The sequence below is a fragment of the Wyeomyia smithii genome, chromosome 2 (assembly GCF_029784165.1).
Source record: "Wyeomyia smithii strain HCP4-BCI-WySm-NY-G18 chromosome 2, ASM2978416v1, whole genome shotgun sequence".
NCBI lineage: Eukaryota > Metazoa > Arthropoda > Insecta > Diptera > Culicidae > Wyeomyia > Wyeomyia smithii.
Window position 1 is genome coordinate 201,089,468 of NC_073695.1, and position 26,734 is coordinate 201,116,201.

The 26,734-nt window shown below is 38.0% G+C and overlaps 1 protein-coding gene across 4 annotated transcripts; it reads left to right on the forward strand.

Moving 5' to 3' along the window:
• Positions 1-598: 598 nt before the first annotated feature.
• Positions 599-25,855, forward strand: LOC129721649 (eukaryotic translation initiation factor 4 gamma 2). 4 transcript variants are annotated; one of them, XM_055674444.1, is made up of 6 exons: positions 599-782; positions 20,077-20,636; positions 20,717-21,609; positions 21,728-23,651; positions 23,716-23,881; positions 23,945-25,855. In XM_055674444.1, exons 3-6 carry the CDS (start codon positions 20,867-20,869, stop codon positions 24,127-24,129), a joined length of 3,018 nt encoding a protein of 1,005 aa, XP_055530419.1. In that variant the 5' UTR covers positions 599-782; positions 20,077-20,636; positions 20,717-20,866; the 3' UTR covers positions 24,130-25,855. The 4 variants fall into 4 exon arrangements, with proteins under 4 accessions (XP_055530419.1, XP_055530418.1, XP_055530421.1 ...); XM_055674443.1 differs by lacking the exon at positions 599-782 and adding an exon at positions 1,263-1,501; XM_055674446.1 differs by lacking the exon at positions 599-782 and adding an exon at positions 1,291-1,334.
• Positions 25,856-26,734: the final 879 nt, after the last annotated feature.

A 26,734-nucleotide genomic window follows, 5' to 3' on the forward strand; every position in this document is an offset into this window, starting at 1 on the left:
GCCTCTGTCATGCCGAGTGCGGCGCGGCGTGAACTGCGGTGAAACAGTTCGGGATCTGCCCTGACGCGCGTGAGTTTTCATTGCTGATATTATTCCTCACCGTGAGAAAAGACGCAGTTCGCGCCGAGCCGCACTCGGCATGACAGAGGCCTGACGCAGTGCAATAAAGAAATTCGCTAATATGCTGACAAACTGGAATCGTTTTGGTTCGTTTGATGTGCAACTGCAGTGAATCCAGCTTTTTACGCACCATAATGGCGGTCGCTATAATGCGAGTTCGTAATATGTGAACCTCTCTGCTAACGTCAGATTTGCGATTTCTGAAAAATTGGCAACACAAATGTTGCCAGATATTTTTTTCTTTTGATAAATTGTATGAAGACTTTAAACTGACGTAAGCAGAGTTGTCAAAAGGGTGGGTAATTTATTACAAACTTCGCATTATAGCGTCCGCCATTATGGCGCGTAAAAAGCTGGATAGTCTGCAGTAAAATAAATTAGAGTGCAAAGCTTTGCTATAAAGGCTAGCGAAATCGGATACCTATTCATTTAAAATTACTTTGAGTTTAGCTCATCCGCATTCCTTCATTATTCAACCAACGAGGTAGCTCTCTTCAACACCTACATTTATATTCCAGATACCACAAATCACATCGTTGTATCGTTCCAAGTGCAAGTGTTCAGCCATTGTGCTTTCAAAGGTGTTCTTGCAGTGCTTCACATTTAAAACACGTGCCAATTCAATTCAACGTAGTGTTGTAGAAAGCTTTTATACGCCATAGGTAAGTTAATTCCGTTGATACTCAAATAATGATTTTCCGTATTAGTTCATCAGGGCATTTGAATCCACTTCATTATAGAAAGCGAAAGAAATCTCCATAAAGTTCTGTATGTATGGGTTATATTGCTTGAAGAAGTGTGGAGAGATCTCTTGTTTACAGCTAGTTTGCAGACGAAAGAACCATCTTCGAGATAATTACTTGAAGCGGATGCCAGATACGCATACATTTTATTTACTAATGCAATGGCTTTTTTGTAATGTTGGGAAAAATATTCTACTAAAACTGCGTGTAACTGATCACAAATTGAGCAGATTTAAAATATTTGATATTGCGTGTTTAAATGCCAGAATATACACTGAGTTGGCAGCACCGGTAGTGGACGGTAGCCACGCAGCAACGGTACATGGGGCACGCTCGAGCGTATTAGTGCAGTTGAACTAATCAAAAGCAAACGGAACTACGAAGTACAGAAGCAAAGAAGTCGAGATTTTATGTGAGTCAGAGAGTGACTGTCAGGCAGGCAAGAAGTTCCATACTATTGTGAGGCAAACCGTGAGTGAGAAAGCTCGAGAAATTCACAGAAATATTTTACATTTAAAAACTAGTTTTTTGAGTTTTGGAGTTTAAAAAAAGTGCTTTTTATTCTACCATTTTTCGAAATCTAAGTTTCTGGTATATTCAGGTGCAGGCCGAAAACTTTCCAAACAAAAAAGTGCAAGGTGAGGTGAACATAAAAATGATGGCGACTGCTGTGGCAGCAAAGTTTATTTGATAGCATGAAAAAATGCATTTTCAACAAATTTCAACCATATTTATCCATTTGTTGTACGCGGATAGTGCAAATGCACAGAAAATTTGCCAATCTAAACCCTAAACTACAATGGCGGTCAAGTATGTGTGCCTTTTCACGGAACAAGAATTTTAGATATCGATCGATAAAATGGTGTACAGTACTTTTCAGGCCATTTCACCTCCCGCATTTATCTTCTCTTTGCTTGCTCTCGCAATGCGTGTGCGAGGCCTGATCTCTTATTCTTGTTGCCCCCTTTGATTCATGAATCTTCTTTGGTAAGTCCGGTCGTGTTGGTATTGTGTATGTTCTTTCAAGTGAAGATGTCAAATTCTGAGATTTCATTCAATTGGTGTGTATGAAAATGGTGGAAATAGGTAGAATGTGGCGTACATCTAATACCTGCACCTAGCTAAATGTTACTTCACTAGGTTAGCCTATTTGAACCACGGGTTTATGATATTGTAACGCTATCTAGCGAAAAAAAATATACTAAAAGCTTATAAGACAAAAAATCATGAAGTTTTTCAGTTTTCGTGCAGAACGCTTTAAATTTGAATTTTCAAAGGAATTAACTAAAAGAGGTAATTTGTTTTATTTTCGAACAAAGCACATAAATTTTTTTTATAGCTTAACCGGAAGCAAATAATCAAAAGTAACTTTCGCAAGTTTTACATATTGAATTTATGTAAAACGGATGAGAGTTGAAATCTTGCTAGCCTTGTAACAGTCCTTCATTTTCGCGGATGGTTGCAAAATCTGTCGATAAAGAAGGATAAAGTCAGAGCATTCACTGTTACAATGTTAAGAATATATTTTTTATCAAAAATAATTAACAAAACAGGTACACGAAGTTTAAAAATGAGGCCGATTACAACAAAATAATTGAAAAAAACTGATTAACAGGATGAGTAAGAGTAAGAGAAACGCTTAGATGATGAACCTAATACATGTCATAAAATGATATCTCATAAAAAAAAGTAAGCAAAGTTTAATAGAAATTGAAAAAATATGCGTCATAATGCATGAAATTACTCTAAAGCTTAAATAAGGATAAGAGAGCATGAACTTCTCTAAAATTTATGCAACAATCGTTGACCTCCCAGGTTAAACAAATTGGGGCGTTTATTATTCAATTAAAAAATATATATATGAGAGATTTCCAAATTCCGTAAGCGTTAACAGAATGAAATTATTTCTTATCTTTTTAGTAACGGTTCTTGTTTTTTTGATTTAAGCTTTCATGAATTAAAATATGTCAATTTTCTGAAGCATTGGGTATAATTTCGTCTTGAGTAAAAAAGCGTCTTCTTTTATTGAACGAGGGCAATGTGTTTAAGTGCCTTTAATGTTTAGGAAGTCTTCAACGTGTGTGAAGCAACTGTAAAAGATAAATAGAGATGGTTTTCATGATTTATGAATATTTTATTCATATTTCAACTTTCAAAATACGAAAAGAATTACTCCAAAAAACAAACTGGCAATTCGAAGTATTTCGTATATTTGTGTGCTTTTGTTACACTTGAAAGAGAAAATAATGTTGGTAGAAAGATCATCACAAAGAGTAATGTTTGTAGAACAAACAAAAATTACTTGACAAAAATGAATAACAGGTATTATCACTTTCGTTTTTTTTTGTCAGTCGAGGGAGAGTCGTTGCAGGCATTGTAACATACTCTAGTAAATGTCTAGGAGTATTAGTTCAGTATTATTTTACGTCATGTTGCGATTTTGTGTAACATGAAACCATATCCAAAAATGGTTGAATGAAGCAGAAACATCGCATCTTCAAGTCTCGATGAAGTTTCGCTTTCACATTGAAACCATCGACGCTGTTGCACTGGCAATGGACAGTTCGGGAGAAATACCAACGTCCGTTTTCCACCAGCGGTTCTCATGATCACCATCATCGAGTGAGGCTTCGCAGCTTTCACTTGTTTAATGATCCGATTAAGCTGTGTGTGGCATGAATGGTAGCGTGAGGGGTTGAGGTAAGGGAGATGATTACTTAATTTCTTTCATCATTGCTCTTACTAAGTGCGGATCAGCTCTCAAGCAACGTTGGATTTTAACAGTGAACAGTTGAAATTCCATTGACGCAATGGTCTTGATTTTCCATTTATTTTCCTCATGTTTTATGATAATTTCAATATCTTTCCCGTAAAATTTCACAAACACACAGACACAAAACGTTCAGTGTCATTTCCGTAAATTTCAATGCAGTAACGCAACATGCGCGCGATCTGACGAGGAATTATGATTTTTTTTTTTCAATTTTTCCCATCCCGCGATCCATTCGTGTTGGTATTGCAAATGGAAGCTCTGTTTACTGGTGTCGTTGTTTTTGTTTACCCCGCACGACCTACTTTTGACATGTTACATCTGCTGATGCGCAAATCGAACGTCGATCTAGATAGACTTGCGAAGAAGATATATATTTGACTACATCGGACTATGCAGCAAGTAGCACAATTAGATACTTGCTACCATTCCCTTTTTTGTCCTGAACGAAGTTTCAATTTGCTTTATCTCCTTGAACGTGCTGTTATTTTGTCAAAAGGGTTTCGGTAGAATTCATTTCCTATTTGCGTTGAATTTTATACGATCATAATATTTTCAACGAAACGAATAGTAGTTGAAACTTACCTTTAGAGCTTCTATCGTTAATATGACTGATTTCAGTATTATCAAAAAATATTGTGATATTTTCACGCATAGTACAAGTTATAAGGTTTACATCGAATAACATTGTTTAAAAGCTAATAGTGTATTTCGTCTCCATATTCCACAATCTATGTAGTTATTTTTAACCTCAACATATAACTCCATGTAACGGTAATGGCATTTTGCCGTTTTGGCTTAGTTAAGACAGCAATGTTGAGCATTTTTGCTGCGTATCCCACCGCCTCTGAAGCTTCGACCAGTTTCTCTATTTAATCTATGCGCTGAATGTGCGTGTGGGATTGAGTGCGCCTTTAAATTCACTTGCTGCGCTAACACTTGGGCTGATTAGCTAACCGAGTCTCTCCCACTCTCGCTCTTGCACCCAAATATACACACACACGCGCTGCGGCGCAATCTCATTTCTGATTGCCTTCTGCACATTTCTGTGCCAGTTTTCGCTGAGAGTCTTCCATGCTATCAAGTAACGGTCGCTAGACGACCTAGAACTTGTTGCCGGGTTTGGTTGCCTGCAGGTTAAGGCTTTCTCAACTAGTTTCGCTTTCTCTAAAGGTATTTCTAGTGTGTCGCGAAGTGTTGATAAGATTGAGAAATGCATATCACTGTAAACATACTTAGTAAACTAGTTCCGACAATTGTGCTCAGAATCTTTTGCATATAAAGCAAATGGAATTTCTCTGATTTTTAAATTATTTGATGATCTACCTGTCGAATACCCAACTGAAGAAATCCTGGTTTAAGAAAGATGGAGTCAGTATAAATAACTAGTTATTTACTTTTCTATTGCAGATTAGTTGGTTTTGTAGCATATGATCTTGCAACGTTGGCTATTTGTCGTTCCATTGAATTTTTACAGACGTTCTTTTTTCGTTACAATTCATCAAAAACAAAAAATCAGAAATCCGTCTTGCAGATGAAAAAATGTACATTTTCGACTCCATCAATCCAGCCAATCAAACCTCTACCTCTTTCACTAATACCGCTATAACTCGTATAACTCGCACGGAAAGCTTACCGCTATAACTGTGATTGACGTCGATGCCGTACCAGCTGATTATCGCATGAAGCTGTGGGTGCGCTAGGATACTAGTAGTGGTGTACAATTGCAAAGCGATGCGGCGCCTGTTCCACATCAACGATTTACTGCCACCCATTGCCGAACGTTAGTATTTTTTCACTGTTCATTAAAGCGTTACAGAAACACGTTTTCCGTAGCCGCTTTGTTTCCGACTAATGCGGGAGTTGCCTTGGACTAAGTACCATTCCTTTCAGTTTGAGTACCAGGAAGCGGTAAACTAGTAGCGCACATTAGATAGTAATCTACTTTCGGCTTAAGTATTTCCTAGCTTGATACGTAGGAGTAAACGGAGTTTTTGATTGATAGTATCAACATAAAACAAACTGTGCTGGAAAAAATGTCAAAAAAATTTTCTCTGCTAATTTTTAAAAATTGATCAACTTTGGTTACATGTCCCACTCTTTGATTCCATGTGAAATAGTTGATAACCTGAGTCAGACGGCTTCAGTTTCATTTACGATAATGACCGACTTTTTAGATGCCTTGTCAGCATCGTGAACTTCTTATCGTCCACATACACACACATGTGCACTACAATTGAAACCGACCGCATCTATCAGACAAGGGTAGCCATTATTGCACTTTGGAATGTAGGAATTAGCGATATGCATGTAATCGTTCGATATGACTTTCATTGAACGACGGAAAGTGCTGTTAGGAAATTATTTTACGTTCGTGATGTTCAACCTTTCAGCGGCCACCTTTTTACATAAATCAGAGTTTCCGGCCATCCATTCTTTTGATTATCTTAATATTTTTGCGTAACGATTAATTACAATCCGGATGCATCTTGAAAGACGAGATTTTCCGCAATTTGATAATAATTCCATTAAGTTTTTAATTGCTCAATAGTGATAAGTGATGAATACATTTAAGCTTAAGTTGTCGTTTCGGATAAGGTCAAAGATTCACAAGTACATCGTTCAGAGACATCACGACTAGTACACTATATTTGAATTTATGTTTTCTGTCGATCAAAAAGCTACATGACCACGTCATCCGACAAGTCAGCTTAATTTTTCTATCGAACCAGATCAAATTGATGTCCTGGAAGTAAAGCGTGTTTGGAAACCGTCCAAATCACAAAGTTCAATAATTCCTGCTAGATTTGATGGATTTTTAAAAAAAAATGTGTTGTTATTCTACACTAATAGTAACTTAAAACGCATGGTCACAATATATGGCAGAGAGGTAACATGACGAAAAAAATGCATTTTCCTTTTAACAATTGTCAATTTTCAGGGTCTTCATACTCTTCTCAACATCGCTAGGAAAAATCTGAATATAGCGTTTTGTAGAGCAACTCAAAAAGTTTAATTTCATGGGGGGAGAAGAGATTTTTCTCACAAACCTCGAAAATCACAATATTTCCGGCTAGACATGATTGATTTTGCTGTAAATTTGGATAATCACTCTAGCCTACTAGAACCAGTAAGATACCATTTATATTTATATAAATTTACATGAAAAAAAATATTTTTCTTGGTAAACGCTGCGAATTTCGGGATGCTGGTTTTGCTACAGAAAAAGTTCCAGAATTGCAACGTAGCATTTTATAAAGCAATTGAAAAGCTTTTATTTGACATCAAATCCAGATGTATTATTTGGAAACTAGCTGAAAAGAACTAAAGTTTTTCTTGACTCTAGCTTAGTTTCAAGAAATGCTGGAAAACTACAATATTTCAAGTTTTGCTGAAGCAAATGAAGTAAGTTATTCTTTTATATAGTTTCATGTTCAACCTTTCAATTCAAACTTATTTTTAAATTTTACTGTCATAGTATTCCTCGCATGTTTTTTTCCAAAGTGTTGACCACAAATCATGTTGCTCTTGTTACTGTTGTATCTATAAAAATAAACAAATCATGGCTTCGAACACTAATGCTTACCAATTTAAACTCATGATTCTTCATAAAATGCTATATTCGGGTTCTGGATCTTTTTCTGTAGTGAAACCAGCATCCCGAAAATCGTTCCCAAGAAAAATATTTTTTCGTCATGTAAATTTATTTGTCACCTTGCCCTTAAAGTTCCTGTGAGTAATATTCTAAATTTTCAGCAAATCTATCGAGTCTTTGCAGTTTTGGTGATTTTGACGGCTTTAAGGAAAAATAATTCAGGAAACTTTTTACCCCAAATGGCGTGTTTTCTGCTAAAATGGGCAGTTCTGGTATAGTAGAGTGAGTTTTCAGCAAATCTATCAAGTTTAGCCAAAAATATTGTGACTTTAGTGATTTTGACGGTTTTTGAAAAAAAAAAAAAAAAACCTTGGGCTGCCCCTTCTGGTGCATTTGGCTTATACATGAAATTAAAGCTCTTGAGTTGCTCTACAGAACGCTATATTCAGATTTTTTTTCAAGCGATATTGGAACAGTATGAAGACCCTGAAAATTGACAACTTGGGAAGAAAATGCTTTTTTTACCGTATATTGTGACCATGCATTTTTAACTACCATTTGTGTAGAATAACACAAATTTTAGAAACATCCATTAGGTCTAGCAGCATCTATTGAACTTTTTTTGATTTGGACGTTTTTGGACATACCATTTATAAGTGCTGTTTTACCCCACTTAACCCCAATGGAAAAATTCAAAATATTGTGAAATTTCCTACCTTGAATAGACAAACACTGAAAATTTTAGCTCAACAGGAGAACATCAAAAAAACATCCCACAGAAAGGTGATTGCGTTCGTTCTTAAACGTCGGGACTGTTTCCTGCGCCGAGTGTCTATTATAAAAACATTTTGAGCATCTAACCGATAGTGTACAGTGCGTAGTTTTTGTAGGAGAAATATCAGATTCACAAAAAAAAATAATTTTTGGAGATATTTAATTTATTGTTATATTTTTGTGTTTTTTTTTAATAAAATTGAGAAGTCACACGGTGGAATTTTTTTCTGGAAAGACAAAATTGCTGTCTACCACTTTATTGAAGACGTTACACCAATCAAACCAAACCTTTTTTGTTGCTAATTTCTCCATGATCGAACGGCTTTCATTATTTAGCTTTTTTTTGTTTTCATAAAAAATAGGTTTATAGGAAGTGAACATTTTAGATAATTATTTTTATCTTTTTTATTAAAAAAAAATTTGGAAGTATTTTTTTAGAAAGATAAAATTATCTACAACTTTGCCGGAGACATCACATCAATAAACCAAACAGTTTTTGAGCCTGAGAATATTCATAATCCCCAATACTTTTTCTACATAGCATTTTTACATAGCTTCTCAAAAATATGTCGTACTTAAAAAAACTAAATGACATTTTTTGCCCATAGAAATATTTGTGCAAAATTTCAGCCGTATCGAAAATGGTCGATTCAAATGGTTGCCGGTTTTGTTTTGTGCGAAAACATTATTATCTCACATTCCAGAAATAGTTTTTTAGGAAAAAATATTCAAGATGGTCAGGTAAAATTTATGACTCATGGAATGCACGTTTATCCTTCGTCGCTATCGCAGTCTGCCAGATGCGAGGTTGTTCTTTAACGAGAACTTCTCTTCTTTCCATTGAGTTAGTTCAAGGCGTATGAAAATGTTACCCGTGGTTTCTCGCTGGCAAGACGAAAAGCGCAAGAAGTTGGCTGTATGTGTGGCTTGCCCTGGTTTTGTTTTTTTTTTTTTTTGTGTGGTTTCCATCAGATTGAACATCACAGTACGAATAAACCCCTGACATCTGTACTGTACCTAGAGTCGAAACTGCGCCGTCTTGTTACTAACCTAGCATTATAGTATGTGCTTTGGCATATAATTCTATATTTTATTCTGGTGTTGACGTAGGACCCGTTTATTTCTCGTGCACAGCTACCAGCCATGGAATTACATCTTGGCAAGTTTAAGTAATCTGGAACAAACAAAGACCGCAAAGAAACGAAAACTGTTTGAGAATTTCAATTCTGATGTCAAAACATCAAGACCGAATGGAGCAGTTCTGTATATACAGACAGGCTAGGCTAGGTGTTAAAAATGCATTCGATTAACTGTCTTATGTATAACAAAATGTGTGAAACGATCGGAAACACTCTGTGCAATGTAGCGCAAATGAAGCAATGTCTATATATGGCAATTAAACGTGAGTTTAAAGGTCACCGTGCCGCCATAATTAAACGACTTCTTTATCGTGATGTCTGCGCCAGCTGTTGCTGTGAAGCCGTCCATCACCAGCTCCGGAATTTCACCTGCTGTTTGATGTATTTTCACGTGCATGTAAAACAGAAGATAGCGCGCAATGATTTTTTTTTTTTCTTCACATAAAGCGCGCAATGATGTTAAACTTGTTAATTTAACACCTTCAAAGGCACCACTGATTTTGTTGGCCTTCTTTTTTGGCCGGTACTTTGAGTTGTTGTATTTGAAGGTCACACAACTGAGGCTAATTACATGGAATGATTTTAATACCTAATTAGGCAAATAATTCTGTGTTGGTTTGTTTATATGCTGAGCCATACATAGAACATATGGAATGGATTGAACTTAAGTTCCCCTTTTGATGGTTTGGCTGATTCACGAAACCACAGCCAGTGAGTTGGTTTACAATATCAGACTACCCCATATTGTCACGTTGTTTGAAACATATTGTCAACCATCTCTCACGTGTCGTGGCCAGTACGCAAATGCACGTGATTTGCATACTTTCCATCTCATTGCACATCTTGCCTGCTGCCTGCAGTACTGTCCTATATAAACTGTTTCTTTTTCTACTTATTCAAGTCTCCTCAATGCAAAGCTAGGTAATAGGTTATTCAGCAAAGAGTGTGATTGAACTCGCTGTAGGTCGATTCCATATCACCAGATTTTGAACCCAGTTTCAACACGAAAAGTCATTGTGCCAAGAAGTCCTCGCACTGATCGTAGGTACGTGTTTCGTATATTCCACAGAAGGTGTTCCACGATCACCTGAACTGATATCCACACGTCCGCGTCATTGAACTTCGCGTCTCTATCCCTGTATGCGGGAAGCGTTTTATTTTTTTTTTTCGTATTGCCTCGTTCAAAAACGCGTTCGAGTTCAAGGACATCATCGAAGCCAACACATCAAAGTGTCGGTCGACGTGCGCGTATTGCCTGTCGATTCACACACCAGCAGTAGCGCGCGCAACACATGTTTCGCTGCCTTAGCATTTTACCCAGTCGATTCTTCCCGTGCCTCTCTTACTCACACATTTTGGATGTCGGGTGTCACGCGCTGAACACAGATAGTCAGGTCGTGAACATATGGGGCAAAATCCCACCAACATTGTCCAGACCAGACCACCGAGACAAAGAACGCAATGAATTTTTAGTTTATAATTCGTAATAAGTTTACTGACTTTGCGCTTTGGGTTTCGACCAGGATGGGATGCAAGTAGAATTGTGTGTAAGTTTTCTCCTTGAAGTATGGAAATTACTAGTATGTTTTTAATGTGCACGTGGAGCAATCCAGATTTTGAGCTTTACCTGATTAAGGCTGCCCGTTGGTCACTCAAGAAGTTTGTATGTATGTAATATGAGCAGAACATCTGCGAAAATAAGGTTGATGATCTCGGCGAAGGAAAACCTCATTTGGGATGTTCAAGAGCCAGTTTGTACATGTGTGTAAGAACGTCCCATATGCCATATGTCTGGTACTGGTTCTACCTAATCGATAGGTTTTTGAGCCAGCTGTTAGTGTACAGAACATTTGCGAAGCGACAGACAAATGTGTTCTAATAAGCCCAACAATTATACAATTATCTTCGAAAAATAACTGTTCAAATTTCACAAGTAACCATGCGCAACATTTCTAATAAATTTACATATAAAAACTTGTCACAAGCCCAGCTACGCTCTTGTAAATATTGAGCAAGAAAATTATGAATTTAAAAACACGAATTTCCAGTTCCGCAATATTGTGTAGGTCCTGTTTTCAGCATATTTCTACAAAGATATGTGGTTTTTTCAATTTAAGACTCGAGCCACTGCGATCGTTGTGACAGTGGCATAAGGCACGGGATCTATTGTGACAGTGGCAAGAGAAACCACCTTATTAAAATTCCTGTTACTTTTTTCTATAAGCAATGTCAAAGACAATACAGGTTCAATGACAAAACAGCAAGTTAAAAGTAAACATCGATTGTACCTATGTCAACATGAATATATTTAACTTCAATATAGTTTTCCCTAATTATTCAATGTTTTATTTCTGTGGGTAAACTAAACTTAATAGATTTTACAAAATTGATCACAAAATAAAGTTTTTTTTTATCAACGATTATCTAAAAATTCAACTATTGCGGTGCAAACTTTATTGTAATTAAAATACAGACGGACTATCTAAAAAACGATTTGTCTTTCTACTTAAAAAAATATGGGCAATGGGCAAAGAACATTTAGAATATTGATAGATTCTCATACATATGGAAACAAATTCCTATGTGCCACTTTTGAATTATATCTCTAACAAAAACGTAAGGCAAAATTGTTTTAATATTCTACAAAACTAATTTGCTTGTTAAACTTGGACCATACTTAACGCTCAGTGCCGCCTTTAAACGGTCTTTAGTTAAACCTCTGAAAAGTTTCAATCAATACTTTTTTTCGATTTTTCCGAAGTCCTATTAACTTGGGTACTAGAGGGTTTAACTTAGGTACTAGAGGGTTGAATATGTTTATTCTGCATTTCAATTGCATAATTAGCCATTTAAGTAGAAAAAAATAACGATTTTTGGAATAGTTTGTTTTTGAAATGCTATTTTTACTGTTTGTGTGTGCTAATGGTAAAATAATTTATGAACACTGCCCTTTTCTTGTTGTAAATAGCTCTCTACGTTGTATAAAATGATGATGCAGGACTAAACAATGTAGTAAGATTGCTTTTCAGTTACAAAGTTACGGTGTCGACTTTGACTAGTGCGTAGTCGTAGGTTTGAATCTTGAAAGAATCAGGCCATTTGTCCAGTGAGATGCTCATGTTGATTCTCAGGTTTCCCCCAAATCCTTCCTTCATAAATCTGTGCTTGTACAATCAGTTCCAGAATTTCAGTAGCTCGAAAAACAAAAACGAACCGCAAACACTAATTCGACATTATATACGCTGAGATCTGCTGTTGAACACACCATGTTTGTGCGATTCAAAATCAAATTAAATTTAAAAAATAACTCGAGATGTATCGTCCGTTGACTTTAAGAGAAGCACAGATCAATATGTTACAGTTTTATATTATTGATGGCAACGTAGCTAAATACTGTTAGGTTTCATCCCACGAAGACCCTGGTTACCCTGGTAACTGTGTTCAAAATCTCGTCGAAAATAATCGAACGCATAAAACTTTTTTCTTCAACGTTGCTTAAAATCACCGAAGCTATAACATTGTAGAACATTTTTTTTCTATCTACAAGGATAAAAAAGTTGGATATTTGATTTCTTCGAAAATATGGGTCACTCTAATTTTTGATAATTTTTCATCAAGCAACATAATATGTAACCACTTCGTTTTTCTCTCAAATATTTCTATAGAGCTCTAGATCCAAATTCCTTCCTATATTCGGTTTCTGAGCCATTGCGCATTGGCTCTCTGACAGGTGTGCTGTGTGTGCTCTACCAAGATTGCTGTTGCCCGTACCATAATGTTTTCCTTCAAGACATCAGTTTTAAAAACATTCTTATACACAGCGGATCATTGAATTGTCTACTGATGGGGGCTGTTAAAAACTTGCCAGAAATGCTTCACCTTCGAAACATCAAAATAATCTAGGTTCATAGAATCAACATTAGTTGATCTGTTGGAACGGGGCAATTCTGCCAACATTTTTTTTTGACGTGGGACTACGTCTTTGTTTTCTATACTGGGATGCATTCTGTAAAATAGGAAACGAAACTGGCAAATGTTACGTCAGATTTCAAACGATAATAACCACATGATGGATAACGATAACCAATATATTATTGGATAGATAAAACGTGTAGCAGTTTTATAATACGCTAGTCATCATTATTATTTCACTACTCAACGGTGAAAATTGATAAAAGTTATAAGAAAATTTGCGCGAACAATGAACCAATCACACGCGAGCATTCCTAGCACAGACGATGTGAATAGACACCAACCATTCCTTGTGATATTTCCTGTTTCAATATAAAAAAAAAAAAAATTGACAGAGTTTCGTCGTCCCAACAGGTCAATTTAAGTTTGCATCCACGAACTTAGACTAATTTGAAGTCTCGAAGGTAAAGATCTTTCGAAAACTTTTAAAACAAGCCTGTTACTTGAACAATTTCTAAACCTGCTGTCAGAGCATAATGAAAACTGATGTCTTGAAAAAAAAACATGCTGATAAAAGCAACAATACCGTACAGCATGCTTGTCTTTTCTCCTCAGTAAACCTCACACTTAAGAGCAAAACAATACGCTCATGCTAGAAGAGAGCGACAAATGATTTTTATCTGTTGAGCTACCTGAACGCACTGCGGTGAAATCTGAAATCTGTCTCTTGCGAGAAAATGAACTATGGTGTACCTTCTCACACGTGTGGACATCACACACAATAATTACACTGCAGAGCTATCTGCGGTGCGTTTCACAGTTGATTTCTTGAGCATGGCAGAAGAGGAAAAGAGATTGGGAGAAAAAAAAATAGACTGCGTTGCTCGTGCCGGTCGAATTTACTCTGGTGGAATTCGCTCGTAGCAATACGAGGACTACATTTTTGCCCGGTAGGTTTTTTTCACCTTCCGGACTACTCGCCAGTGGACACTGTTGTGCTTTTCTGCGTTTTCTCTGTAGAGTGATTCACCCCTCTTGTTTCTATCAGATGTGGGGTGAGCTGGAAGTGTGTTTGTCTCTCTGTAAGCTGGTTGAGACACTTTGGAGTGAGAAAGAAGCAGTGTGGTGAAAGCATTTGCTACACGCAGGCAAATACTGGAAGGGAAGTGCGCGGTGAATTTTTTCTCCTCTCCTTTCACATACTGAGGAGAATGACAAGCATGCCGTACAGTATAATATACATATTATGTGGAGCAGAGCGCCGCTGGTCTCTCGTCGTCTATCATTACAGTGGTCCACGACTTCTTTTTCCGTGAAATTAAGGAAAAACTGCTGCATTGGTAGTGATTAAAAGTTTATCTCACAAATATGGTTACCTTAGAAAAAAAAAAATTAATTTTAATTTTTGCAACGGTCATTAGATTATTTTTTTGCATTTCATCTTCGATATTCACTAAATGATCGTGATCGAAAGAGTAGATTTCTGAAAATACAAATTTATAGAAGTTTAAGAGCTGGAATGATTCTGAATATTTTGTCGATTCACTAGGATCTCAGAATCTTTGTTTACATTTCAACATTGTTAAATGATATATTTTTGTTTTCAACTTAACAAATAATAAAGCAAAGCAAAGCCTTGGTGCTACATTCCGTATCGGAACTCGACATTCTGTTTATTATACACAGACTTCGCAGCCAGCTGTTAAGTGTACAGGACAATTGCGGGGCTAGCGCTACGATCCTACTGACACTAACAGTCTCTCCGAGCCGAGACTCGAACCTACGACGACTGGCTTGTTAGACCAGCATCGTACCTCGAGACCAGCTGGGAGATAAACTTAATGAATAATATTCTTACGTATATTAGCTGTCTTCGTAATACAGTGAATGTAATTGTTGGGAAATGAAAAAAAATTGTCAAACAAAAAACAGAAATTAATCATTTCGAACTTCAACTTCCTTGTAATTGTTGATTGTTATGATTTTTAGCTGGAACTTGTTGATTATTTTGTTCAACATATGTGAACCTATGTAACAGCTTCGACATTATTTCCATAATAAGATTTATGTAATAAATTTAATTTCATCAGAGTTGAATAAGACAAAATCATGTATTATGATAACGTAGGTATTGTTGGCTTTGGTTTATGAGGAAATAGAGTTAATTCTGATTCAGACGCATTGCGAGTAATTCTTGGTGCTTCTACAATAACAACGACACGCTTGCGCCTTGTTAAATAAATGTTGTTCGTACAAAAAAAAAAAAAAACACTACACAATATCGGTAAGTGTAATCGAAGTTCTTTCGAGTGTTGTTTAATATATTTCTAAGAAGAAAATTTATGGGGAGGCTGCGCATAAAAAAATACGTAAACCACAGAACAAACGAATTGTTGCTGTCTGCAGATTATGTAACCTTTGTAACTAAAAATTCTTCTAATTACAGTGTTTAGTCCCACGTCACCATTTCTAGTGCTGTATACCTTGTAGTATTTTGGTACTGATATAGAAAATATCACGGTAACTAGATGGTTGGTGTCTACTCATGGCGCATGTTCACATGGGATTGGTTCATTGTTCGCGGAAATCCGATTCGCTTATCAATGAAGTGATAACGATAACTAAAACATAGCAAACAAAATTTATCATTTTTTTGGTATTAGTGTGATCCCTGAGCCTGTTTTTGGAAATTTGATCAAGAGGGTTGAGATAAATTCGTAAATCATGGGTAGTATTGACCTTAAATCAAATTTAAGTATGGTTTGTTTATAGTTTTACTCGGACGAAAAAAAAAACAATCCACAATCTCCTATGTCTCTGGCATGGTGTTTTTTCCAATTCAACTATTTTTGGGAAGGTAATTTCTTCTATAACCACTATCGTCCTCTACTATTGTGTCCCGTTCCTGCATGCCACGATCAACCGCACACACTACCTTGTGGGAGTTGTTTTTGCAACTAAGAGAGTGCATCTTTTCTTATGCTGAGTATAACGACTTACAATATCTACGGCATATGGATAGTCGAGACGCTCAGTTAGTGGCGTACCCGCATCGAACGCATTAGACGAAAGAGTTTATTTTTTTCAGAGTATCCATCACTTGGAAAACCTGAAATTATTAGGAAATTTGTTTTATACTGGAAAATCCCTAAAACCATGGAATTCCTAAAACAATCGGGCAATTTTTGCGATTTAAAAAGAACTATGCTTGTGCGGTCGAATAACACGTTTTTTTAGGATTCATTATCCCTGAATTTTCTCCTTATTGGTAACACTCATATGTATATTTTAATGCAGTTCCTATTTATTGATTCGATACTCATATGCTCACAATATAATATACGATTCGATTGCTCAAAATACAGGATGTTAGGGAGCTTACTTAAAATCCTTCAAGAGGTGATAGAGACCCCTATTTGATGAAAAAAATTCTTCGCATATGGCTAAAATTTGACTATTGCAGAGTTATTCACTATTTTCAGTTTTCGATTATGTTTGCCTTTAGCGAGGTCTTGCACAAGAAGTGTGGTAGCTAGCTCAATTCTGTTGGTTTCCTTAGAAAGCTGAGAAAATTTAAACTACCTAATGTTCGATGACCTTCCAACCTTTGTCATTTGTACGGGTGGGCGAAACGGTTCTTTTCCAAGAGTGGCTCTGAACCGCTCATTCACCGTTCCGAACCGACTCATATGAACGGTTCATGGTTCACAATGATTCATGAACGTTGACAGTTCGTGTTGTCTTGATAAATTTCGGGTTCGCTCGAACCCAACAGTTCCGTGGTTCTTTTTCGTGAGCCGTTCGTTCTTTCGCTCTTTTCTAAGAACCGTTTCATATGAACGGCTCGTGCGGCGTTCGCTCATCCCTAGTCATTTGAGTGTAAATCTAAATCTATTTTGACGTAGAACCACGTCTCTCAAAAAGTTCGGCTACATAGGGATGTGAAATGAAAATCCAATCTAATAACAAAAAAGTAAAAATATGTCCAAATTCAAATGCCAATAAGTCGGCTATTTTTCCTTCGCTATTCGGATTTCCTTCGTTTTTGCATCTATGTATCTGCCTCAATGCAGAAAATTGTAATTTGATTATTCGAACTTTTGTGCTATTGAAAATTGTCAAGACGACGCAGATTTCGACCTCTGTTTGGTCGCTTAACGCTTGCTTTCCCTAGCACGGTCGACAGAATCATACAACTAGTAAACCGGAAATGCATTCTTCAAGCTATGTAAGAGCCTGTCTCTGCTCCAAACTTCATTTTACTAGTAGATGGCGGCTAGTACGGTCTTAATTAAGGAGTAGTGGGTAGTAGCAGTGGCGGCAGCGGGTATCAACAGTGTTAATGGCAGCCGCATCAACGGTATCTGCAGCGGTACTTTTTATTAAATTGAACAACAAATTGTCCTTCTTAGAACGAACAAAAAAATGAGTTGAAGGTTCAATATATTCTCATTTTGCGCTAAAATTAAAAGTGTTACTTTAACCTGCATGCACTCTGGCTGTTGAAACTTGTTGGAGCCGCTTAGTGTTTGTTTGTTTTTATATGCGCATATTAAAATTCGGAAGCAGCCCGAAAAAAATAATATCAAAAAACCCTAAAAGTTACTGTAATTGTACATAGTTTTACCATCATTTAACTATGTTTTTCATTGTAAATACATACAAAATAAATAATCGCATGTATGTGATTTTTAGTACGAAAAGAGTATGTATACTAAAAAACTAAGTTAATCTTCTAAAAAAACCTCAAAATATCAGGAAATTTTATTTCTGAAGTTCAATAGAAAACAAGCAAAAAAAAACGAATGAATGAACCAATATGTTGTTTACAAAATATTTCACAGTTGGAGTATGATTCAAACCTAGCTCAGAAACAGTTGTTTTGCAATGTCCTCTAGTTCGCACGACTTCATAAACAACCCCAACTCCAATGTGTGTTGGAAAGACAGTAGTAAAATAACTTCCAGGAAAAAATGCATTCGATTTTTTTATCGCTCGTGAATGAGTCACAATTTCACAGTATGCACAGGCTATTGACTCATCCTTTGTGGACATCCCCAAAAGCAGACTGCAGGTTTCATCGGTTTTCGTTGGTCAACTTGAATTCGTTCAGTTCAATGTATACAGAAACTTTTTTTTTTGTATATCGCACACACTCAATCCCTTGTTGTCTGGCCAAAGCTCTTTGAAATAGGTACATTTTTTTTGCTTTTCCAATGTAGGTGTTGGTGCGGGCAAATCTTGTCTGATGTCGTCGTCGTCTGCTCGCAATAAAACCCGTGCACTGTGAATAGCGACGTCTCGCATTCTCAGATCGGCAGCCAGTTGCTCAGTAGTTGAACAGTATTCGTCCGAAGCAGTCGCGAACGTTCAAAACGGTTCTCATTTCCGTTCGAGGTCGCGTGTTGTTACTCGAAAGAAGAAAAAAAAGTTCAATAAGAAGAAACCCTGTGTATCAATTGATACACTCACAGAAGACTCTGTAGTACATATTGAAACTAGGAAGTGAAGTGATATAACCATTGCGACTTAACAGTCGATCTATTGCGCCTGTACAGTTGGATTTTTTTATTATATTGACGTATCGACAGAGCCAGTTAGTGAGAAGTGGTTCTATACGAAGCGAACGATTCAAGGTTGGTTTTGTGTGCAACGCGCATTCTACTTTTTTTTTGCAAAACCACAAACCTCCCAGCGCAGCAGACCTGTGTTTTGATGGACTGCGTACGTGGTTATATTGCACCGCCGTCGCTGCACGCGTCACCGTCAGTGGCCGGCTCGTGTTTTGAGAGTAGCCTTGGCTGAAAGTGCAGTTATGTAGTTTGCAGATGGCTCATTGTATGTCTACGCTAACTCGGCATTATTTCATCGTACAGTCTTTTTTTTTTACTACAGTGTAAAGACACACTTGAGGAAACTGATTCGCCGCCCCCTTTCCTTACACGGATCTTAAATGACTCGATACAAGGTTTTTAGATGAAGGATAATTGGCCCACGGTTTGATGTATGAATCGAAACCATTACCAAGCGTCGTTGATCTTGTTCATGGCTTCTAGTTTGCTCTCGAAGGTGTACACAGAGTTGACACAGTCGTGGATTACAAATAGGTAATCGACGAAAAACGTTTTGATATTCTTGGAAACGATTCCGCTGACGTACTCTGATTGTTGCTGCCCATATAATAATGATGCAGTTTGTAAATTCGAAACAAATATTCCTTTCGTCTCAATAACACGAACTGAAGCAGATATCAGTAAACATCTTTACATCTTCAAGTCATCAAAGTTCAAGCAAACTTATTCCGTTTTACATTTTCTACACATTTCCACTTGTCTTGACTGTGTGGGACGTTAGTCAATAGCGTTAAGTCGCGACTCGACATCGAAGCTTGAATTTATCAGCTGTTGATTCTTAGTAAACTTTGTTTATAGCACATACTCGAATAATTTTCGTGTATGTGTGGGTTCTTTTGAAGCAAAAAAAAACGGGACGGTATCGGGGTTAAACCGTGGTTCATTCAATTTTGTTTGGATTAAGAGCTGTTTGTTCCTCAACAATAATGCAAATAGAAGTAAAAAAATATGCACAGTGCACTGAGGGATACCCAGAAACGGGAAATTGTTGTTAAATAATGTTACTTTTTTTTTAAACTAAAAACCGCATATTAATTGCATAAAACATAAACATAAGATTTGTTTACAACATACAACAATATGTCAATCTAGCTCTTATCCCAGCTCTCAATATGTTGTGTTGACTACAAAATAGCATTCTGATTTGACGATTTCTTCCTCATCAGTGCTTATCCCAAAAACTAAATCAGGACAAAGTGTTCGTGAAGTTATTTATCGTTTTCTTCAATTTGTAACACAATCCATCCATTTCATTTCTTCAATTTATTTATTATTTTGCAAAGAAAATCTTCCACTGTATGCAGTCATATGGTAACTTATGCCCAATCACGCAAACGAACAATTAAATAAGCATGCTAATGAAAGCTCTTTTTCCACCTATTCCTTGCAGACTCCGCATCAACCGTGATCAGAATCGCAGTTGAGCGTTAAATTCATCCCAATTTAACGAACAGTAGATCAGTGTACCAGTGCTTCACCGGAACCGCACGCACGTGCACAAGGCGGCACTCTCTTCCATTCATAAGCGACCGTCTGTTGTTGGGGCAGAGAATCTCACTTGACAGGCGGGCACCGTCCCCCGGAAAAGCCGCTAGGATTCATCGTTCAACGTATCACTCTTTCGAACCGGCTCGGAAGCAGCCCTTGAAGGCAGCCCAGGAGCAGCAGCACTATCCTACACAACCACTGGTTGCCGTTTCTTCTTTCACCATTCCCGGAAAAATAGAGAAGATAGCGGTTCCGTCGTCGGCTGGGTTGCGGAGCGCGTATCCTGCTGGTGGTCCGTTGCTAACCTCCAAGACGGAAGACCCCAGGCAAACGGGGACAGAGTCTCGTGCCACGGGGAGGGAAAATCAAGTCCCCCCCGCTAGCCGACGCTGGGTCCCTCCATCACTGAGGCCGCACCATGGACTCACCGAAGAGGCCAGAATTGATTCGATTTTTCGAAAAGTAGGTTTTTACGCACTGCCAATCTGCGAAGTTTTTTTTAACCCTTTTTTCGTTATTGCTTTTCTATTGTCTCTCAATAGGTACGCGGTATTCTGAATAAATTAACCCCAGAGAAATTCCAAAAGCTTAGTGATGACCTGTTGAAGCTCGATCTGAACTCATCTAAGATTCTGAATGGTGTTATTTTGTTAATATTCGATAAAGCTTTAGATGAACCCAAGTACTCGTCTATGTATGCACAGTTGTGCAAAAGAATCGAAAAGGAACTAGAAGTCGATATCGACAAAAGCAAATCCAATACCTTTCTGCAGATTCTGTTAAACGTTTGTCGCGATAAGTTTGAAAACCGTGTCCAGTATAGTGAGAAGATCATCAACTCAGAACTTGCTCTTACCGATGATTTGGAGGAAAAGAAAAATGTGGCCAAACAGAAGATACTGGGTAATGTTAAGTTCATCGGTGAACTGTATAAGCTCGACATGCTCGGCGAGCCACATCTGCACAAGATGTTACGCTCGCTCTTTACCAACAAGTCGGGCGCGACGACGGAGAAAAACTGCGAAGATATGGAATGCCTGGCACAGCTCATCAAGACGTGCGGAAAGAATCTGGATACAGAGCTGGGAAAACAGCTGATGGATCAGTACTTCGACCGGATGGAACAGTATTCCCTGTCGAGCAAATTTCCACCGCGTATCCGGTTTCTGCTGCGCGACCTGATCGAGCTGCGCAAAAACAACTGGACACCGAGAAAGGTGGCACGTGTGGAAGGACCGGCTCCAATTCAGGAGCTCACAAACGAGGATGACCTGGTGTTGCGACCGTCGTTCGGCATGCGCGGTCGCGACTATCGCAACCAGGAGCGCGGAGACCAGCGGGATTGGATTAGCAAGTTCTCGTTGAATCCACTGAATTTCAACGACAGCTTCAACCTGCTGAGCGCCTCTAGCCCGTCGTCATTGATACCACCAACGTGAGTATTGATTTTTACCTCTACAGTAATAGCTCAGATGTCTGTTGTAATAGAGAAGAAATACTTAGCAGGGTTGAGATGACATCCCACTCAAAAATGTTTTTATGCTTTGTCGTAGGTATTCATCTTCACAGAACGGTTACAGCAACCGGGATCACCGTGACAATGGTAACGGAGGTGGTGGTGGCGGAGGTAATTATCGCATGCACAATAACCGCGGTGGCGGTCAGAATCAACACGGCAACTATCATGGCAACGGTGGCAACAACAACATGCGCTACAACAAGCACAACAGCCATCACGGCGGCCGGGATGGTAGAGATGGCGGTGGCCAGAACCACCACCACCAGAACAGTGGTGGACCCAATTCGCACAATTCGTCCTACCAGAACAACCGGGATGGTATAATGAACAGCAACAAGGACCTAGCGCCACGGTTCAAGCGCAATCTGATGACTCCCCAGAATCCGGTGGAGGATTTGCAGATGCGGCCAACGTCAAACACTCTGCTATTCAAGACGCAGAACATGAACCTTAAGACGCAGCTGCCGATTTCGCAGACGCCGTCCTTACAATCAAGCAAGTCTGCATACGGTTCATCGCAGCTGGGTGATTTCCCGTCACCATTGACCACTCGTACACTTCTGAGCGAGCAACGAGCAGCCGCTACTGGCAATAGTGCTTTTGGGGCAAACGCCGGCAGCAACAGCGGCATGTCATACAATCAACCTTCATTGCCAACAGGCAATAGCTATGGAACAAATTCCCTAGGCGGTTCAAACGTAGGAGTTACTAACAATGTTGGTAGTCTTGGTAGTTCAATCTCGGCTAGTCAGCAAATTGCTCCTAGAAATTTAAGCCCTGGAATGTCCAATCATCAGAGTGCGATGAGTCGCGGCAACACAAACAATCATCAATCTCAATCTAGCAATCCACTGACATCCGGTGGTATTGCTGTCTCTACTACCACACCTATAAATAATATCCTTCAAAAGGATCAGGTCATTATCAAACAAGCCTCATCTGAGAAAGCTGAGAAAAAGGGCAAAAAAGATAAGGGTCCAAACAAGGAAGAGTTTATGAAGAAGGTTACAGCATTTGCCGCCGAAGTGTTGCTGGACAACCTGAAGCGGCAAATCGATGAGGAACGGCAACAGCAAAGCCAGGATAATAAGCCGATAGAAAATGGTGGAGCTGTTCAAGCGGTGCTTGTTGAGGTTGTTGATAAAACTCTAAACCCGGATACCGTAAACGAGGCTGATCTCAAAGAGAAGTCAGAAGATGACAAATCTTCCGAGAAAGTCGACATCGGCTCAGAGACAATGAAATCCGAAGATGCAGATAAACAGACGACGACAACGCCGACCGAGTCTCTCATGGAAACGTTGGTACGCGAATTTGGTGAACTAAAAGTGCCGGAAAAGTTCATGCGTGACTCGATCAGCAAGATTGTGAACGAAGTGCTTGACAAATCGGACCCATTCCACGAAAAAATCATTGAGTTTTTGCAGCGATTGCGCAAACAGAACAAACTTTCCAACGGAGCTATGCTAGAATCGTTCAAATCGTTAGTTAACTCAATGAATGAAAAAGAGAAAACCATCCCGAAAATTACCACCATTGTAGCATCGCTGCTATCGCGGGCCGTTAACGCGAAGCTGTGCAAACTTTCTGACATTTCTAACTACACAGACAATGGTCAGCACTATCCGTTGTTTTTGCTGGTGCTACAGCAGCTCCACAAGCAGCTAGGCAAGCAAAAATTGCATGAAATGTTCACTCAAAGCAAGGTTAACTTGATGAGCAGTCTTCCGGAGAGTGACCGCACCAAAGACCGGATGGCTGAAATCCTAGAAGATCGCAACTTGAGTTTCCTGTATCCACTGCTACGGGTACAGGCGGAACTGTGGAAGCAAATTCAGGCCGATGCTAACCCGCAGCAATTCTACAAATGGATCAAGGAGAACGTTGAAACCACCTGTTACACGGATCCGGGTTTCATTACCGCGGTCATGACGGTTCTTCTGAAGTATATTACGCAGGTAATGTTCGATGAGCCTTGGAATTTGATGGCATTTTTTACATTCTTTAAATCAAATTCTACAGGAATCATCCAAATGTGCGGATGAGAAACAATCGGTCGAAAAGGAGAAAGAGATCCTAAAGAAGTACTGCCCGGTGTTGAACGCATTCCTACACGGAAACAACGACCTGCAGCTAATAGCAATTTATGCCATGCAGGTGTATTGGTACAGCATCGATTTCCCGAAAGGTGCGTTACCCTAACGAACTACTCCTATTTTATGAGCATTTATTTTTATTTATCTCGCAATAGGTATCCTGCTACGTTGGTTCCGCGAGTTCTACGAACTGAGTGTCATCGAGGAGGATGCCTTCTTGCGCTACAAGGAAGACGTCACCGATATGTATCCAGGCAAGGGTAAGGCCTTGTTCCAGGTGAATCAGTGGCTCACATGGCTAGCGGAGGCCGAAGATGAGGACGAGGAGGATGATGAGTAAGAGCGCGATATAACGTCCTGGTAGAATTAGCGGTTATAACGATTTTAAAAATTTAGTAGCAAGTGGCTTATTTTTTATTTTGTTGTGAACTGAAATTGTTTTGTTTTATTTACTTTTGGATACATTTTTTTGCCATGGACAAAGATTAATCAAAATGTTTTGTATACAAATTGAAGCAGTTGTTATTTGTACATTGGTCCGGTATCTTTTTTTTTTCTCGAGTGACAAAGAAACAGTCTCTAGTGCATCATATTTTAAATTTGGTTTGAGAAGGTTGTGTAACAGGATCCACCATACATACACTCTACAGATTCAGAAACACGGAAAGCTACACAATTAACGATAGCAGCAGTCTTAATAATAGAACAATATAAACAGTCGAACTCAACCTATAATCAAATAGAGCTATAATTGCAAACATAATAGTGTTATCAGACTGTCACTAAAGATGTGACGTTATGAAAAATAAAAATAAAATAAAATAAATAGAACAATTTGTATTTGCAAACTGCGCAAAAATTAAGTAGTAGAATCAATTTAGTTTTTCTGCTGTGATTGAGATCAGTGTATAAAACTGGGACATACAGTAAATGAATGACAGTGCAATTGAAGCTCTTCAAAACAGGAATTTGTAAGAGATAAGTGTGATCGGATGCGTTTAAAATGTGCTTGTTTTAATAAATAGAACTGGTAACTATTTTTTTGAGTGTTCGTGTTTGTAGCAGTAGTAGTAAGCCATTATCGTTTAACTTCTGTACATGCTGCAAAACATGCACAGGAAATACATTACAACTAATGTGGTAGTAAAACAGTATCAAGTTAGAATTTGATTATTTGTCCTGCACCGTTGAATATTACTCGTTCACACTAGTACCCACAATGACACACACAGAAACACGCGTATAAAAGCGTCGAGAGGAATAGGAAGTAACATAAATTAAAAAGCAGCTAATCTATCATCGCCAATCTAATTGCAACTGAGCAACACACCAGTGCTTGTGTGCCTACTCTAAAATTCCTCAAGAAAGTAAAAAAAAAACTGGAGAGTAACCATCAACACGTCACAGTCATACAAAACAATCGCAAAACGTGCGTCTTATATGCAATTATACAAGTCTTCTTTGCAAGTGAAAGGTGCGGATCTCCTACACTGACCGAAGCTCGTTCAGTCATTTAAGAGTTGATTGCCAAAAGAAGACTGAAAAGCAAACAGATGAAATTACGTTCATAAAGGGAAATCGATTAAATTGAGACAGTGTAGCTCGTAGATAGATTAAAATATGATTATGTATCTAGCAAATTAAATAAACGGAATAAGTTTGACAACTTTCCAACCTACAAAGCGGCATTTCCAAAGCAGCATCAAACTCGAGCAAGCTTTCATCATGGAGGTTCAAACAAAATCATAAAAGAAACGTGAGTGTTAGTATTATCGTAACAGAAAACTTATAGTTCACTGTTAACATTAGTAGGAATGCGCACGTTGACAAAAACCATTCTGTTAGGATCAGAAACCACTTCCCTGCGTGTATGTACTAATTTATTCAAACTCGATCAAACCAGAATTTCATCCGATTTCAACATTCTACGGGAAAGACGAATCACAAATTATTGTGATTTCATGCAACACAAGCTTGTTCACATATTATCAAAAAAGAACTTTTGGCGCATTCAGTCGCATAACGACAGAGGTAATGTAACTTAGCATCATCGATCTCTACCAAAATATGTAGAACGACATATGTAGAACGACTATGACAGTCAAACATGAGTTAGTTAATAACGGCCATCTAATGTTTTAAATCCATGCATCCCACAAGTTCCAGTTTCTGTTTCTTGTATCACTTTTGTGGATCTATTTTTTTCTAAATGATAATGTACAACAGCAAAACAAACAAAATTACTAATCCATCAATATGCTGTATAATATCCAAAACAACAAAACAAAAAGCACCGGGTAATATAATTTAAACCGCGTATCAATAGTTAGCGAAACTATTCGTAACGCGAATATAGCCCTGATACTTTGCAAGACAATGCTCTTCCTGCATACCGTTCACCTTTTCCACCAGGTGGAGGAGCGTTTTCAGCATATCCGACGATCTTACGCTAAAGTAACACAAAAATGTCTATGTACACGTTCATGAGATCAAGCTGAACGTCCAATCACGAGAGAAAGATTAACAGAAAGGAGAAAATAATCTGTAAAATCTGCATCAGCAATCGATAGTTAAATATTGAACACGGCGAAGTCAGCCGCAAAAAACGTGTTTCAAAGCAGGTGAAAAAAAGAAAGAAAATCAACAAAAAAAGTAGAAAAATATAAAAAAAAATAAAAATAAAATCACGAATTCGACAAACCTCCAAACCATCAATCTATTGTGTTCAATTTAATTAAAGTTTAGAAAGAAGTCATAGTGCTCTGCACAAAACACAAAAGTCAAAAATAGCTCTGTCATGCAAATTTTGAAATATTACGAATTGCTTCCGCAACTTTTTCAATAAAGAATAATCACAATTTGTTACGTTTAATGTAACTTTTCGCTAATTGGGTTAGGATTTCTGATTTTTATATATCAGCTAAAAGAGTGTAATTTTCTGAGCA